We start from the raw sequence: 19439 nt of genomic DNA, 5'->3' as shown, positions 1-19439 counted from the left end.
AGGAAACATATCTCATTTGTTGAGAAACAATAGTTTAAACCATTGAAAAAAAATTACATAAAAACATTTTTCGTTTTCTTGTTTACTGCTGTGTACCATTATCTATGTCTAAAAAAGCATGAAAATATATCCACAAATATGCAAATATTTTCTTTATTTTCATAGAGAAAAGTTGTTACTTCTGAGTAAGAAGGTATTGCCCTTTCTATTTTTGCATTTTGTGATTAAAGCAATACTGAAACAACTTGTTTACACAAAAAATGGTATGGGCGTGAATTACTTTTTTTTGCAATAAATCATAATACATTCTTTCAGTTTTTCTTAAGTTTAACATTAACTGAAAGGAAACACTTCTGCTGTGTACACACACACACACATAATAAACAGACAAGGTTATAACACAGATAAATGACAGAGATGAAGCCAGTACTCTTCAGCAGTGGAAACGTCATCCTATGGTCAAGGGCGCCCATATAGGGAGGCAAGGGGGGATCGAGCCCCCCTTGGAAATTAGAACTTTCTTGTTTTTAGTACTTTTTTCGTTGCAAAAATATAAAAATATTTCTTCTCCAGCCATTAATAAATAAATAATTAAAAATGTCAAATTTTAATGACTCTAACCTGTCCTGAAATCTGCCTCCATGGGGGAAAATATCCTGCTAAACCATAGTTAAAGTTTCTGAGCCCCCCCCCCTTACAATTTTGCATATGGGCGCCCATGCCTATGGTCGAAAGACCAAAAATTTTAATACTAAAACCAAGAATAGGATGTCCAATTCCGAAAAAGTCAACATTCAGGATTACATTGGGCAAAAGCACCACATGTGAAAAATGAATGCAGATTTTTGGAACTAAGAACCTAAAACTAAGCACTGGGTTTCGTCTCGGACATTAGAAGCCAAGGCTATCAAAAATGTCCCTCCACCGTACCGCCAGCAAAACTCAAAAGTCTTACCTATGTGTCCGGGTGTAAAAGTAAAATCCACGTCCATCGGGGCCATTTCCGTGCCAATCGATAAAAATAAAAACAAAATCAATCCAATAAATATAAAAACTAATTACTTATTTATTTATTTATTGCACACTTACTTATTTAGTTTTTATTTTTATTGGATTGATTTTGTTTTTATTTTTATCGATTGGCACGGAAATAGCCCCGATGGACGTGGATTTTACTTTTACACCCGGACACATAGGTAAGACTTTTGATTTTTGCTGGCAGTACGGTGGAGGGACATTTTTGATAGCCTTGGCTTTTAATGTCCGAGACCAAACCTCAGTGCTTAGTTTTAGGTTCTTAGTTCTAAAAATCTGCATTCATTTTTCACATGTGGTGCTTTTGCCCAGTGTAATCCTGAATGTTGACTTTTTCGGAATTGGACATCCTATTCTTAGTTTTAGTATTAAAATTTTTAGTCTTTCGACCATAGGATGACGTTTCCATGCTGAAGAGTACTGGCTTCATCTCTGTCATTTATCTGTGTTGTAACCTTGTCTGTTTATTGTTCTATTGATGTTTATATTTACCTGGCTTATTTGTTTGGCGGCTTTGCGCATCTTTGGGCTTCTGGTTTTAAGGTACTCTAATTTTTTCCTATTTAATACGTTTTCAATATATATATATATATATATATATATATATATATATATTATTATTATTATTATTATTAAGTACTCCTCATAAAATTACACATAAAACTATCAGTTTCTTCCTTTTTTTTCAGTTGCCATAAAAAATAAATGAAACCACTCAGAAGAGATTGGACAATTTAATGAAATTTTTACATAATCCTTAAAAACATGTTGTTACAGTAGATAACAAATTTTGTTATTTTTGGAAACAATTGCATTTGTTTTTTTCTTTTAAATCCTGAACTAGGTTTTTGATCAGGCATCTTAAGATAAACCTTAACTGACTGGCATTGTAAAATGTGTTAAGTCTTGAAATGAAAAAAACTTGCATTTTTATGTAATTAGAACGGGTTTAAAATATTTATCTTCAACAGAGTGACATAGGCAATGGCATTTACACAGGTCTAAACTACTTGTAGATTTTCCACAACTGATGTTTGTTACAAAAGTTTTAAAATCAATACACAGTAGAAGAAAATGTTAAGTGCACATTAAATAAAATATATTTTAAAAACTGATTTTTTATCTTACTTTTGCTGCAGAAAAGCATTCATCCTTTTATGTTTTCTGTTGAAATGAACAATTTGACGATGAAACCAAACAAAGAATGCCCCACCTAAGCCGCATACTGCTCTGAAAAACATTTTACACTTAATGAAATGCAAATTTTAACACCCATCAGTTTACTCCTTTACAAGTCCCTTTTAGAAAACATACATACATGTGGAACATATATAAAAGTTTTGACACTTATTACAAAAGACTGTCTTTTTACAGTATATTAAACTGAGCATCTTTGCTGATCTAAAGCTTGATCATATCAGCTTCAGGTGAAAATATTTTTCTTAATTATGAACAAGTATTATTGTAAACATATAAAAGCATTAATTAGTTGCATTAAGAATAAGAGGCCTAGACCAAGCTTAACTATTAGTATTTAATTCTTCTTATTACATTCTCTTTTTTATACATTGTATTTTGTGTTAAACCTTGGTTTGTGATGAAGTTTTGTTAAAACTTCAAAAGGACAAGGAGGGCGTATAGAGAGACTCAAAGAAAGAGGGCAAGGCATTTTGCCTTCTTGAAAAATGCCTGAAAGAAACACTAATACCTTAACCAGTATCAACCAGTTAAACATATTTAAACTCTAAATGGAGTAAATTGCAACTTCAGAGATACAGAATAGCAGAATCCTGGTTTTCTCTTAAAGTTCATCAAATCAGAAGGATGAAATAACATCATACAATAGCTAGGAGAGCATATCCTTATAAATGTAGGGAAATAAAGCTTTTAATAACAATGATATGAACTAAAAAAATAATAGTCGATACAAAAAAATGGAAAAGTAAGTAAAATATCAAACATATATGTACAGTAGAACCTCTCAATAAGGGACACTAAAAGGACCAAACATTTTGTCCCTTAAATAGAGGTGTCCTTTCTTCGGAGGTATATGAAATGATGCATGCAATATATTAACTCGGTATGATTTCGTACAAAACATAAACTATTAGCATTTAAGATAAAATGCTAAAACGGATTTATACTGAATGAAATTCAAAAGTAATTAAATTTTATGCATATTCTTTGTTGTTCATGTTAATCTTTTACTAATTAAAATTTAATAAAAATTTGGCAATGGTATAGTTTTATAACATACATGAATTATTTTGAAGTAATTCCTGGACTGAACATGAATGTACATGAACTTGTTTGATTTCATACAATTTAAAATTTAGTATGATTTAAATTTCAATCAGTGTTCACATTTTAAGTTTTTTAAACGAAGTTAATCATGAGCCGTTGATTATCCTTCAGCTGTTAGCCTACTTGAAAAAAAAAAAAAAAAAAAAATACCAAGAGGAGAAAACATGCAAGCAAATTTTAGTAAGAATTTCACAATACTTCATACTTGTACACTTTAATGTCAAACTTTCATCAGTTGAATTTTAGATTTTTAAGCTCCAGTAAATTCAATACTTTGTATGATGCATTTATACATTAATTGTTGTAAGTTTTCTCTGTAACTATCCCTTTAATAGAGTGTCCCTTATTCAGAGGCAAATACATGGAGATCCCAATTCAAAGGGACTGGGACCAGAAAAAATGTCCCTTTAATAGAGGTGTCCCTTATTTGGAGGTGCCACTTACAGGAGGTACTACTGTATATATACAAGATTTTTTAAATTAACTTTCTTTATATTCAATTTTTTACTAATTATTTCATAGCTTTAAAACCAGCATACATTAATAACGAGAATCATGGCATAATAAAAAAGGCAGAAATCACAATTAGCTGATAATAATGAGCAATTAAACTTTGGGTAAAAACTAATAATGAATTGCACAAAACATTTAGATTTCCTTGGGATAGAACATATACACATACCCAATTCCGGCAAAAACAATAAGCTCTTGTGGATCAAAAGGAAAATCTATATGGAAATTCGTCCTAAATATTGCAGTCAAAGTTTCTGTAAGAAAGGAAAGAAATTCAGCAACAATGAATCAGGAAAAGAGAATTTATTGAATAAACCAATTAACTTTAAGCAAGTCAAAAAAAAAAAAAAAAAAAACCTCACCTTCATTTTTAAACCATACACCTAACAAACGCCATACCATAGCACCACAACAAGCAGCAAAAAAGCCACGCCAGTAGTTTCTCACAGCAAAATAAACACTTGTTACTTCTATACTAAATAGAACACCTACAAAAATAGAAAGCAGCTCATAATTTGGTAAACAGTTACACCTCACACCTAAAAAATTTCAATTTTAGTACCCTAAATACTTCACATCATGAACATCCTTACACGCAGGGTCGATTGGGGTAGTTGAAAACATGCGATGAATGAAAACAAAATGCATTGCCACACTTGGGGGTTATTTCAAAAACTAAGCTGTTGTGGTAAATGACGAAGTAGTAATATAGAGAAGAGTAATATAACAATAACATTTTCCTCCCCAGCAGCTCTTAATATACAAAGTAAGAGGTTTCTACAATTGTTGTCAGTCATGTGGAATGTCACTAAAACAATTTAGTTATGAAATTCTTCTTCTCTGTTACTTTTTATGTGCAAGTTAGGTGTTTCAAATTACCTCATACACATCATAACTCAGGCTTATCAGAAGCAATTAAGTTTGTCTTACTTTTTATTTCTTTGGAAGACATGAACATTAGATATTTAAGTAAACTATAGATCAATCAAAAGTGACAGCACTTTTTTTTAAAGAAATCTATAAGATGGTTTTTAGCTTCTCATAAAATTTGTACATTCATCAATTACAGCCAGGAAGAAAAATTATTTTTTTAAAATAAATCTATTACTCTGGTTGTATGAGGCTCTTTACAATTGAAGAGTTATTTATGCAAAAAAAAAAAGTTCGTAAAGCTTATTAGGCAATTGATTTATGAAATTCACTTACGACATGATAGATACTTAAATTTTTATCCACAACATTTTAAAGAAATGCAATCACAAATAACAATGAAAAATCAACATTACCTCCAATCGGAGCAGCAAAACTACATGCAACACCCACAGCGCATGCTGCAGCCAGCATTTCATTTGCACGAGACTCATTCTGAAAATCATAAACAATGAAAGTAAAAAAAATGCAATATTCCTTATACTAAATTTCAGTTAGAATCATTGAAATAAAGTATTTTTTCCAAGTTTTACATTAATTAGTAATAATACAACATTTTAAATATTTACACTAAAACTCAAAACTTTAGAAGATATGAGCCAAGAAATTGTAAATAAAGAAAAATAAATAAATAAATACATATATTTTTTTCCTCTATATTTACCTCATGTATACCTTTAAAAGATGTGACCAATTTACTTAAAATTGTTGCTAAAATGCTAGAAATATGTACAAATGGACCCTATAAAAAGAAATATGACAATATGTAAGTAGAGTAACAAGAGAAAAATATAATTCATTTAATAGTTTGACACTGTAAGAAGTTAAGAATACGATAAGATTTTGTGTTTGTAATTCATACTACACAACACTAAGAGAGTAACTTATAGTTTCTCATGTAGGTTTATTTATATAAATCTAAAATTATAAATTTTATCAATAAAATCATAAAATTTTTTACATGTATAAAGTAGTTAAATACCTGATGCATTTTAACAATGACTATAATTATATAACAATAGCTCTATTTAAAAGTTACTCTGGTTTGAGTTTACCATACAAAATAAAAAGTTTTTTAATAGGACTCTTGTCCCAGGATTAATTTATGTTAACCTGACAAGTAGAGCTGCATACATTTGTAAAACTACAATTGTACATCCAGTGAAACCACAATTTCCACAATATATTCCATATTTAAGGATTTACTGCATGTAACATCAGTTTTATCAGATCCAAAAATGTCTTGTACTTGTAAAAAAATTCTGAACGCAACATTGTTTAATTATTTCTTATGTGTAAAATTATTGTTATCGGATCCAAAACTCTCCTATACTCGAAATGCAAAAATATTTCAGAAGCAACCTTCCTTAGGAACAGTTCTTCAAATATATATATATCAAACCAAAAGCCCTAAATACAAGGCATTCATTCATTCATACAGTAAGCACCAAGAAATGCATACAGAATTGAATAAACATTGAATTTTAATGAATGATTAGGAGATGATTTTTAGAGAAAAAAGCACACTATTTTATTGTTTAAAAACTAAATTTCTTCAAGAAACCTAAGATAATCTATATTAAAATATTTACTATTTCTAGAATTATTAGAATTACAGTATAGTAAAATAATATTTTTACCTCTTTTCCAAGAGGCATGCCGCTACCTAAAGTACAAGTCAAACCAACAACTTTTGAAATTAAGGTGCGGAATGATAAATATTCTTTAAGGACAACGCCTCTGAGAATCGTTTTCATTTCAGGAATTCCTGACCCTAAAAAATGAAAGCCATATGCAAATGAAAATCAAATCATTTTCAGTTACTACAAAAAAATTTTTTTAAATCAAGATAATTACAGGTTTGGGCTGGTTACAAGTTATCTTTCTAAAATTTAGTTGCTATATTGATTGATTTATCAAGCTAAGAATTAAATATAATATTTCATGAGTTATGACAGTATGGCCTATAAGATTCTGTTTCCCAGCCTCGTATTAGCACAGCTAAAGGTATTTTTGTAAATCTTCAGGTTTTACAAAACTTTCATCTTCTAATTTTCATTTTATTTTATTCAATTTTGCTCAGTGCACAAGAGGAAGAAAAAAAAAACAAACTAAAAATGTTACAATCATGATCTTCCTTAAAAATACAGAAAAATATTTGCAGATAATTGATAAAGAAAAAAGTTTAAATGCAAAAATGAAACTCCCCTAGATGGATTAAAATGTGTGTTTATCTAAACTAATTTAAGCGTGAACAAAATAACAAAAAATAAAATGCCTAAGATGCATAGAATAAACAAGTAAACAAAGAAAAAGTTTGAAAATATAAAAAGGCAAACACAATAAAAAGTATGAATGCAGCTTAAATATGGATAAAGAGACATACTGAACAGCAACTGCTAATCAGGAGGTGAAGAAGATAGTTAATTAATTAGATGTTAAAATTAATTTAATTAAAAGACAGTTTTTTGATACTAGTTGCTATTACTTTAATAAATGATTAAATTTTTAATGTTTCGAAAGTTTGTTGCTTATGTTAGATGTTCCAAACAAAAATTATGTGAAAAATTGTTTAGATTATCTAAAGATACGGATAGTTTTTTATTTGTAACTATGAGAGGATATGCTATGGGAAAATGCATGCAAAAAATCTGCTAAAAAATAACCAAAATATGGGAAGGGGCAGTGTTGAGAAACGTCCTGGATTTTAAGTTACTGTCCCTTATGTGGAAAAAACTGTCCCGCGTCAAAAGTGCCCATATGGGGGGGGGGGGCTTGGGGGCTCAAGCCTCCCCTTAGAAACAAAAAAAAATCAGTTTTTATTCAGTAAGATTTTGAATTTCAGTTTACGCTACATTCGAATAGAGCTACCGGTCAACCACGGTTAACCGGTGACTAACCAGTAGTATTTCAATAGAGTTACCAGTTAACTGAAACTGGCTATTGCCAAAGTCGTTCCAATAGCTTCACCGGTTGATCCACCGGTCGACCACACTATAAGCTGGTTGATTGAACCATGTGACATTTTTGATAAAAAGTAAATATTTTTCACCTGCGCGGTGTTCGCAGCGTTCAACGGAGCATCGGTTGGTGAACAACCAGTTAATAACCACTGACGTCATTATCTGTCATGTGATCAACCAACTACGGTCGACCGGTAGCTCTATGTGAATGTATCCAAAGAAAAACAACCGTGCAGTGGTAAAAAATTTAGTTTGTATTCACATGCTTATTGTTAGTATTGAGTAGCTCTTTTTTTTGTGAATGTGAGTGAGGAAAAATAAACTTAAGGTTGTAAAAACCAAATTTTCAGACTACATCCCACTTTTATGGAGCCCCCCCCCCCCCTAGAAGTCAGTTCCATATTTAGAGTTTTTACTGCATAAATTTTTTAAATACACAATGTATGAAATCCACTTTAAGATAATCAATCTGCAGCCACATTTGAACAATTTGCAAATTCAAAACAATAAAAATATTTTTTTTTTTAAATATATCAAAAAAAAAAAAAAAATGCCATACAAAAGTTATCTAAAAGAAAGTTCAAATGAAGATTTATGTTAATAAGTTAATTTATCAATTCCAGAGCAATTAGTGTTCTAAAATCAATTGCACTTATTTTTTGAAACTGAATTTACTTAAAGAGAAGTATCCTAATCCAAGAAAGAGAAAAAGTTTACCAATAGCTTGAGGTGCTGTAATATGTACAAAACCTGATGCAAAGAGGATAAGACAAAGTGGCAAAGCTACCCATGCTAAATACTGTAAAAATGGATGTGCAGTCAAATCTCTGTATAGCCAAATACGTGCTGCAAATAAAACAAACATAAACAATAAAAAAAGCAGACCATCAATTTTGTTGCAACAAAGTCAATGATTAATTACAGAAGTGCAGGATTAAAATAAGTTTAAGACTATAAAATTAAAAATATGAAAGGATTTTTTCCATTTAATGCAAAATGATGTAATGTAGCATGCCTTTTAATACGCAAGAAATTTGGAAAATATTCAGTACAGCAACACTCAAAAAATAAATAAATAAATAAAAATAAAAAATAAAATAAAAGCATTATTTCAAATGAAAATTATAAATTTATTCTAATAGAAGATATATTGCTAGAAATATAAAGAAGGGCCTATTTTGCAATTGTGGTTTTTGTGAAGCATCACTTCTGTGATTAAGGCGCTTGTGTAGGTCTTCTTGGATCATAATATTTATGCCCATTCTAATTTTGCAACTCCAAATTTTTTGAATGGTCTACTTTTGACACCTGAAGTATATATCCTTGATATTGCTTGGTTTTTGATTGCAAAGTCATTGCAAGATGACCTAATTCTATAAAACCAAACCTTTCTTTTAATAATGCTAGTAGAAAAGTTGTGCTTTTGGTATTTATTTAATCTTTAAGGAGCTTTCGACATTACATTCTGAAAGTTTACAAAAAAAAAAAGAGAAAAATGTAATTGCAATGCCGATGGAAACACAGCTTCACACATTTGCATAACCTTCTAATTTCATACGAAAAGAAAATAGCATAGTTCATAACAAAATTTAAAACCCTTTTCCATTAAAGGTCTACTGGACTCTTTTTTTTTTGTGATTTTTATTTATTTATCGCCATAGCAAACTAGAAATTATCTGTTGGCGGCAGTCAATAACTTCAATTTCTAAATTCTAGGGTCGCCATATACCTGTTGTAGATATTGCCAATAGGTTTAAGCAAATTTTTTATTGCCACCATGTTAGAAAGTAAAGAAGTTACCAAATCAATAGAACATACCTTTAATGGAAAAGTACCATTAAAACATAGGCTTAAAATTAACTACTCACACTTTTGACACATAGATATAGCATAGTCCATAGAAAAACTTAATAATGAGGATATTACTCCAAGGAAAGCTAGGAAAAACCAGTCTTCTCCAAATCGTGCAAAAGTACATTGCCATAAAGCTATTAAAAACAAACATATAGTATAGCACTTTACAGTTCATAATAAATTGTTTCTTTGATTCTTTTTTTTTTTTTTTGACAAAAATATAATTGAGGAAAAGTTTTATTTTTTTGTTTTTGTTGATAAAATTAAGAGTCTGTTTCTAAAAGTACAAAGAGAACAAACACTTTTAAAACAATAAAAAGGGGGGCAGTTGAAAAGTCTCCCTATGAAAATGCCTAGAAAGAACTTACTGTACAACTCTGGGTTATACATACTGGGGGGAAAACATTTGTGGGAATGCACCCACAGTTCAATAATTTTGAATATTTGAACCTCATTTGCACATTTTGAAGCCAACAATGTATGAACTGATGAAATCAAATCAAGCAATTAGTGCCCTTTAGTCAATTTGTTGATCTGTAGTTAGTCAGCATTTTTCACCCTAATTTTATGGTTTAGCCAATAACGCACCTAGGGGGTCTGGCGCCACTGGCGAACATAAGAAATTGCGCCCCCCTCCCAGCGTCGTCCCGATGGGAAGTCACTGTGACCCCCCAAATTTTTTTTTCGAGTGGAACATTTAACTAATAGATTCAATAAATTAGGAGACAGTATTGCAATATTTTATGTTCTTATTTTCTATTTTTAAATTGTTTTCAATGATGCCCAATTTTCCTTTTCCCAGTAGATGTTATGTATATAAAATATGCAGGGACCGATTTACACACCTGGGTGCCCCGGGCACTGACAGATATGGTGCCCCCCCCCCCCACAAAAAAAAATATGAAGGTAAGTGTTGGATATTATTTTGACAGAAAGAAAACTTTAAAATATCGATTTCATACAAAAAAAGTTAATAATTAAGATGTTTTGCTAAGAAATCATTAAATATAAATCTAAAATAATTTTACGGTTTTCATGTTAGAAAATTTTTTACAGTCGCAGATGGAAAAACTATGATACAAATGGTAAAGGTAAACCATAATGCGCTTTCTGCGCATCAATGATTCTTTATATATTTTCTCCTGTTTTCTTGTAGAAAATTCATCTATAATGTCCTCATAATCAAGTTTTAGGTCCAACTTCCTTCTATTGATAACAGAGCTAATAAAGATAATTTACCATCAGAAATGAGAGTACGCAAAAGACACTTAATTCTCTTCAATAGTGAAAATGATCGTTCTCCACAACAATCGGCTAATATGCTTTCATTTAATAAAAAAAAAATTGTCAAATGACGAAATTTTTTTGTTTCCTTTAGTTAGAGGCCCGAACACTGGTCCCTGGAAAAAAAAAATGACAGAAATTTGGTGCCCCCTTTCCTTTGGTGCCCCGGGCCTGGGCCCCGAATGCCCTGCCGTAAATCAGTAACTGAAAATATGTGTGCATGCTTGAATTTTATCATGCGGTAAAATTGGGATTTCATTCGGCATACTCAGCACTCCATCTCACTTTCATCTAGCACATTTTCTTGCGAGACTCTTTAATTTTCATTTTCAAAAGCATTTTTCTACTAATATAATCAATTTTTCAAAAAATTAAAATTTATATATATATATATATAAATCAGTCAAAATGCCACCCCCTAGCTGCTGCGCCCCTGGCGAGAGCAACTCCTGCCAACCCCTTGTTACGTTGCTGGGTTTAGCTGAAATGATATACACACTTCTAAACGCGAACCCTTGTTCCTAATTCAAACTTTTGAAATATTCGGAGATCATATTTCAAATTTATTGTTTTATTGAGTAATAGTAATAATGATAAAATAATCAATTATCATAAATTTAGAAATTTAGTTGTAACAGATATAATATTTAGGGGAAGGACAATCCTACCAAATAAAGCATTGCATGCATGTATCCATGGGTTATATCAACAATTCTTCTTTTGGGTCAGCATATCGTAAGACAAAATTTTTTAATTTTCTCTGTTGATATGTCTACTTGATATTCTTTGAAAAGAAGCAACATTATTTGAAAAAAATTGCAATTAAAATTGAAGCTACAATACAAATTAATAGGAATAATTTTGTAACATTATTCAATTTTGCATCTGAGTAATGCAAAAATTTAAAGTGGAAAAATACAGAGTTATTACAAGCAGGTCCATCATTTAGGGAGGTCAGAGGGGATGAACTGCTCCCCTCCCTGGCTTTGGAAAATTAATGTATTTACATCAAGGTTGTCCTATTTCGTCCACCCCGGGAAAAACCTGGAAAAAACCGTCCCGGACAAAATGTCATTTTGTCCACTTTTTCGGTAATTTGAAAGTTTTTAGTTAAAAATGTGAAGTTTGAAAATAATAAATAACTATATAGATTCTCCTATTCAAGCAATATTTTAATATAAAAATAGCATAGATAAATATGTATATAAACAATTGATTGAAAAATATTTTAAAGTGAAAATGAAAAAAATAAGATCAGTTGAAGTTTATTTAAGTATGTATATAAATCAAATGAGTGTTAATAAGAATAATGCATGTAATAGCATTTATGAAAACAAACACATCAGCTGTACATTGTAAGATGTTTATCTGTCATATGGAAGTTTATTGCCCATAATAAATGCATTTATAAAATTAAAATGTAGAAATAAAAAGTTTTTAAAGGTTGTAGTATCAAAACATTAAAAATCATGTTTAAAAAAAAAAAGAATACCTGCTTGATATTAATAAAAGAAATGTTAGCATGAAGTGAAATATGTTCTTGCAATACAAATACAAATTTGATGATCAGCGACAGGCTCTGACTAGGCTGCTCCTAGTCAATTTATTAGTCCCCAATGAAGATTAATGGCCATTTTAAAGCTATCTACACCCTTGCTCATTATAGTATCTTCCGATACACTGTTCTGACTACCCACAACCAGGGTCGGATTTAGGGGAGGGTTAGCGGGGCTACTGTCCCGGGACCTCCACAACAAAGGGGCCCCCACAATAAAATTTTTACAAAATATCCTACTATTGAAAATATCGGATACATACATACATATCAAAATATTCGGATATATATCAAAATATCGGATATTTTCAAAAATATGATCTTTTTGGTCCTGATTAAGGGCCTCCACCCTACTACAGTAGTAATTTGTATCACATTAACATATCCATAAAAACATGCAGAGCACATAAATATTTTACTATGGGGTAACATCAATAAAAACTTGAACAATATTGCAGTAAAATGTTTTTAGTTTATAAAGCTTTGTGTTGTATGCATGTCTCCAAGCATTTCATTTGACTTTTCCATTGAGTTTAATTTCTACTATTGTAACATTTAATAGTGTAATCACGCCCAATAGCTTATTCACATTGTTAAATTTTATTATTTTTAAATAACTTACAATCTAAAATTAGTTGCACAAATGTGTAATTAAGTTTTTTTTTTTTGGAGATATTTAATTCTAAAGTTAACAATCATTCTATTTTATTTAAAAGATTAATTTATAGTAGATAATGTATTAGAATTATATACTAATTTTATTACACCATAAGAATAAATTTATGTATGGATAATCAGTTGATTTTCCATTTTGTCCAATTTCTTCCGGCATCAGAGATCCATTTACAAAGTAAACAAAATAACAACCCTGATTTACATGTAAGTGTTCATGGTTTTTGCTGCACAATTTACACTAAGAATTCGCCATCTGCACCCCCCCCCCCCCCAACACAAAAATTGAATAGTTAAAAAATGAATTACATGAATGAATAGGTATAACAAGTTATTTTCAACTGAATTGTACAAATTATATTTAAATTATAAAATATATTCAAAGGATTGTAACATTTTTCATGATTTAAAACATGCACCACTAAAAATTTTAAACAACTGATGGAGGAATTATAACTGTTTTAGCACCCATTATTAGCTATTTACAGTTTAATGGAAAAGAGTTTCATTAATTTTTCTCTCATTAAGTCTGTTCATAAATTTCCAAAGATAGAACATTCTTTCGAATGTTATTGCATGTTTCTGAAACGTCCACACTGATATTGCATTCCTAAAGAACCATAGATAATAATTTATTGAAATATAGAAAACTTGAAAATAGGATAGGAGTTTTTTCATTGTTTAAATACCTTTTCTACAAAAGGCAGAGTTAGAATAGGAGAGATGAACTGTTTTTTATTTTTCACTTGAAATACAAAAACATTACAAATACAAAAGTGACTACCAGCAACAGGCTCTGGGCCCAGCTAGACTGGTTCCTAGTCAATTTACAATCCCCAGTGAAGATCAATGGCCCTCTTAAAACTATCTACTCCCGTACTCATTATAACCTCTTCTGGTAAGCTGTTCCAAGGTTCATTTATAATCAAAATAATGTAATTAAAAATTAATTTAGTGTTTCCCCCAGACCTTGTTAGGAGGGTGCTGAGCCTTGCTTTTTTTTTTTTTTTCTGCATTTCTCAATTACGCCTACTAGGCCCTACTTGACCTTTTTTTTTGACAAAACTTCATCACAAAGCTATGTTTTTAGTTTGAATATTAATCTGAATTTTCTATTTTTTAAAACATAATCTTCTAAACGAAACAAAAAAATAATTGCTATTGAGTAATACTTGGATTTTGTATGCGTATAGCATACATTAAAGGGGGAAAAATCCTTTCTACTCAAAAGTGCTCTCATAATTGAATTAAAAGTGCCCTTTTATTTGGAGGCACCCTGCCCCTTGGTCTGGGGGTAACATTGCAATTTAATGCAATAATTTCACCATACTTTTCAAGTAATACACTTGAAAATAAGGAAAAAAAATAATAATAAAAATAAATAAACTTAAAAAATAAATTAAACCATACCAACAAGTTTTCTGTGAATTGCATTTCTATAAGGTTTAAGTTCTTGTTGCCTACGCTTTTCTTCCTTTTTCCTGTGTTTTTCAAGATTTTTGAGTCTTGTGGCTTCTAATTTGGCATATTCTCCTAGATCTTCTCTATACTGACCGAACATCTAAAAAAATATGGTCAATAAAATTTAATACTCATATTACCATGTATAAAATTGATGTAAAATTTGCATTTGATTTAAAATATGAACAGCTCAATAAGGACTTGGAATAGGCAAGTAGAATTTAAGAAATTCTATATGAACAAATTTGCTTTTAACAAAAATCATGGTGAGTTCCAAGCGTAACAGAGGGGACATCAGACACAGATTTTGCTTTTAAAAAAATCATAAATCCTTCTAAGATAAAAAAAGAAAAAACTGCAGAAAGTTCTTAAATTTTAAGGAGCAATGCTTGATAAATTGACCTAAAATTGAAATTCCATTCTCATTTTACCTCTGTAACTAAATTAAATGGGTACATAACAGAGGGTACAGAAAATGTCAACACAATTTGACAAGCATTATAATTTATGTAAAAGTCTGAATTGGAGCTCTTTAAAATAACTTGGTGTTTCTTTTTCTAAATCAAAACATTTCAAAGTAATAATATCATCCATAGAAATGTTTAAATCAAAACCTCATTTTATGTAAATGTAAAAAATAAAGCGTAACAGAGGCGACGCTCACGAAATTGTACTGCATTATAACAAAATATCAAAGTAAAAAATGACTTCTGTTGTTTAAAGCTGGAGTAGGTAACAGGGTTATTATGATATATATCTGAACACATGCTACATTATTATTTGGGGTATCCACTAGTGGAGGGGGGGGGACATTAGTGCTTGTTGCACCATTGAAACTTTGAGGGGGGATATCTTTAGAGATTTTTGCTCTCATTTTATAAGAAGTGTGCTTTGTAGCATTTGAGGAGGTATGCCATCAACCTGGAGGGGGGGAGGGGGGCAGGGTTGGCGAGTTTTTGCCGGGGGCGGAAAAAAAAAACCATGGAAAAAAAACACGGTTTTTAACCACCCGGAAAAAATAGGTTTTTGCCAGTTTTTGAAAAAAGTGGCAAAAATAGATTTTGTGTTAACAACTTACGGACAGTTTTTTCTTTTTTATATAAAAGTAAAAGCATGAAAAGATTTTGATAAAATTTTAATTCAGTTATTTTTATAGTTAAAAAAAAATTAAGGTTTAACTTACTTTTAAAGTTATGGAGCATTTTTACTTTTAAATTTTTAAACATTAACATAAAATATCAGTTAAACATCTAAGACAAATAATTAACTTACAATGAAAATGTAATTAGCTTGTTTATTAATAGCATTTTTCACAGAATACTAAGTATCTATATAAAGTATACTTAATCAAGATGCAACTATACAATAAAAGAAATAAAAGTTGGCTCATTCTGAAAAAAAATGTTTTAGCAAACATTTAAAATCTAAAGTTTTGCAATCCCAACATTTGTTTTTAATTTATTTTTCCCCTTATAAATGAGAAGTAACGTGGAGAGACATAACTAAAATATTAAAGTGCATTACTTATATTATATTGTCACTATTTCTTAATTAACAATATAATGCTACTTTATTTGCAATTAGGGTTTTGCTTTCCATTTTTGCCATGGTTTTTTCCACTGTCCCGACAAAAATACCTTTTTGCCGGCAAAAAACCCAACCGTGGAGGGGGGACAAGAAATTTTTGGCGAAGCTCATGTTCAATTTTGGCATGTTTGTGAATAGTTTTACTCATACGCGATAGACCAGAGGAAATTAAACCCCAATATTAGGGATCTTTTAGGAAAAATTATTTTGATCTTCAAAATAGATAAAAATTTCGAAGACCGAAAAGACAAGAAAATTCTGGAAAAAATACCCTATGTTTAATTTATTTGAAGTTGCTTTACAAAGCGAAAGCAGTTCTGCATTCATTCTACAGTTGGATTGGATGATATAAAAAGCAACAGAGAATCAAAAACTAAGAAGTGCAGTTTTTTAAAAAGAAATCGACAATTTTTTTAAACTACCGAACTTGCCGCCGGTTTCACGATTAAAATTGAAAAGAAATTTAACGAAATAAGGATTGTGATTACTACAGTAATCTACGAATGGGCAAAAGGACTTTAACATCATGTACTTGCATAGTAAAATACCAAAGCTCATTATTGTAAAGTGATAAGTCTCCAATAAATTTTCTTAAAAACACATAAAATAGTTTTAAATTTCTAAAAACTTTTCTTCCACATTTTCGTATATAGCCTTCTACTTTTAAAAGATTGGATATGAATCTTATTTTATTACATTTTTGTTGGAAGTGCCAATCACTGGTAACCTCCCAACTATTCAGGGTGTTACTCTATACCTAATAAAATTTAACAATTTAGTCATATAAAAAAGTATATAGCCTTGATTCAAAATGTTTTAGGAATTTCAAGAGTGTTCATTTCTATTGATTTACAGCTGCATGTTTTAAGTTGCAAACTCAAAGACAATGTCAATAGATTGGAATAATTCGGTTAATTTGCAACCAATTTTGGACGACTTTTCCAAAGAAAAAATACACTTAAACACAGTAAAAGAATTAATTTGTCATTATGAAAAGTATAAAAGATTTATTTTATGGGTCTACTAAAATGACAGTTTAAATTCAAATGTTAAATTCGCTCAGTAATAAACTAATGAAAAATACGATCAATAATTCCTAAAAAATTAACATGAAAATTTTTCCCATTTTGTAGTTTTAGACTGTTTTTCATTTATTTTATTTATTTTTTTTTTAACTTTTTTTTCAAATGAATAGAAATTATAAAGTTTATGCCGCAAATAAAATGAATATTACAGCACATAATATTGCATTTTGGCGAAGTGCAACTGTTGGGATCAAGAATTCATGAAGCAACATTACCCATATTCCCAAAAACATAAATCCTTACATTAAGGGTTTTAAAATTTGGATAATTTTTTGCCAAAAATTTTGAATTTTTGGCAAATTTAAAATTAATTCAGGCCATGAATCATTTTTAAAAATAACTGTAAACACAAGAAAAGTACATGAACAACTTTTTAAAATCTATAAATTTTTAGAAGATTCAAAAACATAAACCAAAATTTTTATATAATAAGCATCCAGATTTTAAACATATATTCAATTGCAGAAATTTTTAACGCAAAAGAGCACTTTAGATGGATGTACGAAATCTAGTGTTTTCAAAAATAATTGACAATGAAATAGCAGGTAGGTTTATTTTTTTCCTTGTCATTTTTCGAATGAATAATTGATCAAAATGAACTATGATGACACATTTCAAATTTAATTTTTTTATCCATAAAAATAGCCGATAGCACTTGGGCTATAGTTAAAAGTCGCAGATATGGTATTATTCAAATGCTACTCTTAAAATAATTATCATCAAATGCACAAATCTAGTTTGTTTTTTTTTACCAAAGTGTGTTCGTATCCTAACGCTGCTCTTTCTGTTCCGTCCGTCATGTTGATGTTTGTTCCAAATCAAAGCCACAAAATTGATGAATGTTGGAAGATCAAAGAATAGTTTCAAACAATAATAATTCCTTTATGACGCATAGCGGCATTATTAGAAAACAAAATACACCAAGTCACAAACACGACACACATTTGCCCAGCGCTCCAAAACCACCTGTTTGAATAATCGAAAGCTCGTCACAAGCAGAAAACTTTGGAAAATGCCGTATGGTTGCTAGATTTACATTTACGTTCGCCAACTTTTCGCCAAGGGAGTAGTGTATTCGCGGTGATACAAATGACGTCACTTCCTCAAAAAGAGCGAAATTTTTTATCTTTTAAAAGAGGGAAATTTTTTATCTTTTAAAAGAGCGAAATTTTTTATCTTTTAAAAGAGCGAAATTTTTTATCATTTAAAAGAGCGAAATTTTTTATCATTTCAAAGAGCGAAATTTTTTATCACTTAACAGAGCGAAAATTTTTCGTTTTTTTTTCATCAAAAACGTTGTTCTTGTAGAGGCGGCTCGTACGGGAGGGGGGGGGGGCGCAACTTCTCCCTCACTTTCGAAAGTAAAGGGGCCTTGCCCCTCACTTTTTGGAGTTAAAACTTAACGATTGATTAAGAACACAAAAATAAAAGTTAAAAATTCCTAATAAATAGGCTTTGTCGTATTATTTCATAAGAATGGAACTTTGAATTCGAAGGGAATAGTGGAATAGTCTACGGTGACCATCCGTTCTGAATTTTGAATTCCACATTTTTAGAAGTTATTTCATCATTAATGTTCAAATTCAAATTTGTAGCCCAAATTTACAGAAAAAAAAACTTGAGGGGCCCCACCCCCTAACCTTCACATCTCCTTATTTGATCCCCTTTTTTTCGTATACACAAGCCACCAATGATTTGCATTTGCGTTCCAGGTTTTGTGTGCTGAATTAGGGGAGGGGGGGGGGCAAAGAGGAGATGCATATATTGCATCCAAAAAAAAAAAATGTAAATAAAAATCATAAATAAATGAAAAAAAAATTAATAAATAAAAAAACTGAAGTAAGTCCAAAAATTGATTTTCTATTAGTGCATTAGCATTGTACGTAGAATCCTATTCCGCCTCGAGCAATAAGAACGTAATTCTTAAAAAAAAAAAAAAAAAAGAAAAGAAAAAAGAAAAAGAAAAAAAAAAGAAACTTTTTATTTATTTATCAGCGTTAAACGAGCACGCGTCCCATCTTTTGCATGCGACAACCGTTTTTCCTCTCTCCCGTAAAGTCGCGGTTGTTCTGGCTCTGAGGTACAGAATTTAAAACCGAAAGTTCTGTTCATTACCATCAACTTTATAGCCGGATTGTTTCCACAATAGCGTACTGCGATGGTTATTGAGTTTGCACGAATTTAAGAATTCGTTTT

At 30.4% G+C, this 19439-nt stretch overlaps 1 protein-coding gene across 1 annotated transcript in view; it reads right to left on the bottom strand.

The window, feature by feature from the left end:
• Window positions 1-18199, bottom strand: part of LOC129234224 (chloride channel protein 2-like) — a 66600-nt gene extending 48401 nt beyond the window's left edge. Inside the window, exons 1-10 of the mRNA XM_054868157.1 lie at window positions 17996-18199; window positions 14521-14671; window positions 9614-9733; window positions 8463-8591; window positions 6423-6556; window positions 5447-5524; window positions 5139-5217; window positions 4215-4340; window positions 4022-4106; window positions 2164-2265 (exon numbers count right to left, since the gene is read on the bottom strand). Coding sequence (XP_054724132.1) covers window positions 2164-2265; window positions 4022-4106; window positions 4215-4340; window positions 5139-5217; window positions 5447-5524; window positions 6423-6556; window positions 8463-8591; window positions 9614-9733; window positions 14521-14671; window positions 17996-18043 — 1052 coding nt within the window. The 5' untranslated portion in view covers window positions 18044-18199. The remainder of the gene's footprint in view (window positions 1-2163; window positions 2266-4021; window positions 4107-4214; window positions 4341-5138; window positions 5218-5446; window positions 5525-6422; window positions 6557-8462; window positions 8592-9613; window positions 9734-14520; window positions 14672-17995) is intronic.
• Between the last annotated feature and the right edge of the window lie 1240 nt (window positions 18200-19439).

The sequence above is a fragment of the Uloborus diversus genome, chromosome 1 (assembly GCF_026930045.1).
Source record: "Uloborus diversus isolate 005 chromosome 1, Udiv.v.3.1, whole genome shotgun sequence".
Taxonomy (NCBI): Eukaryota; Metazoa; Arthropoda; class Arachnida; order Araneae; family Uloboridae; genus Uloborus; species Uloborus diversus.
The sequence above is the reverse complement of the archived record's forward strand: the minus strand, read 5'-3'. Positions and strand labels throughout refer to the sequence as shown.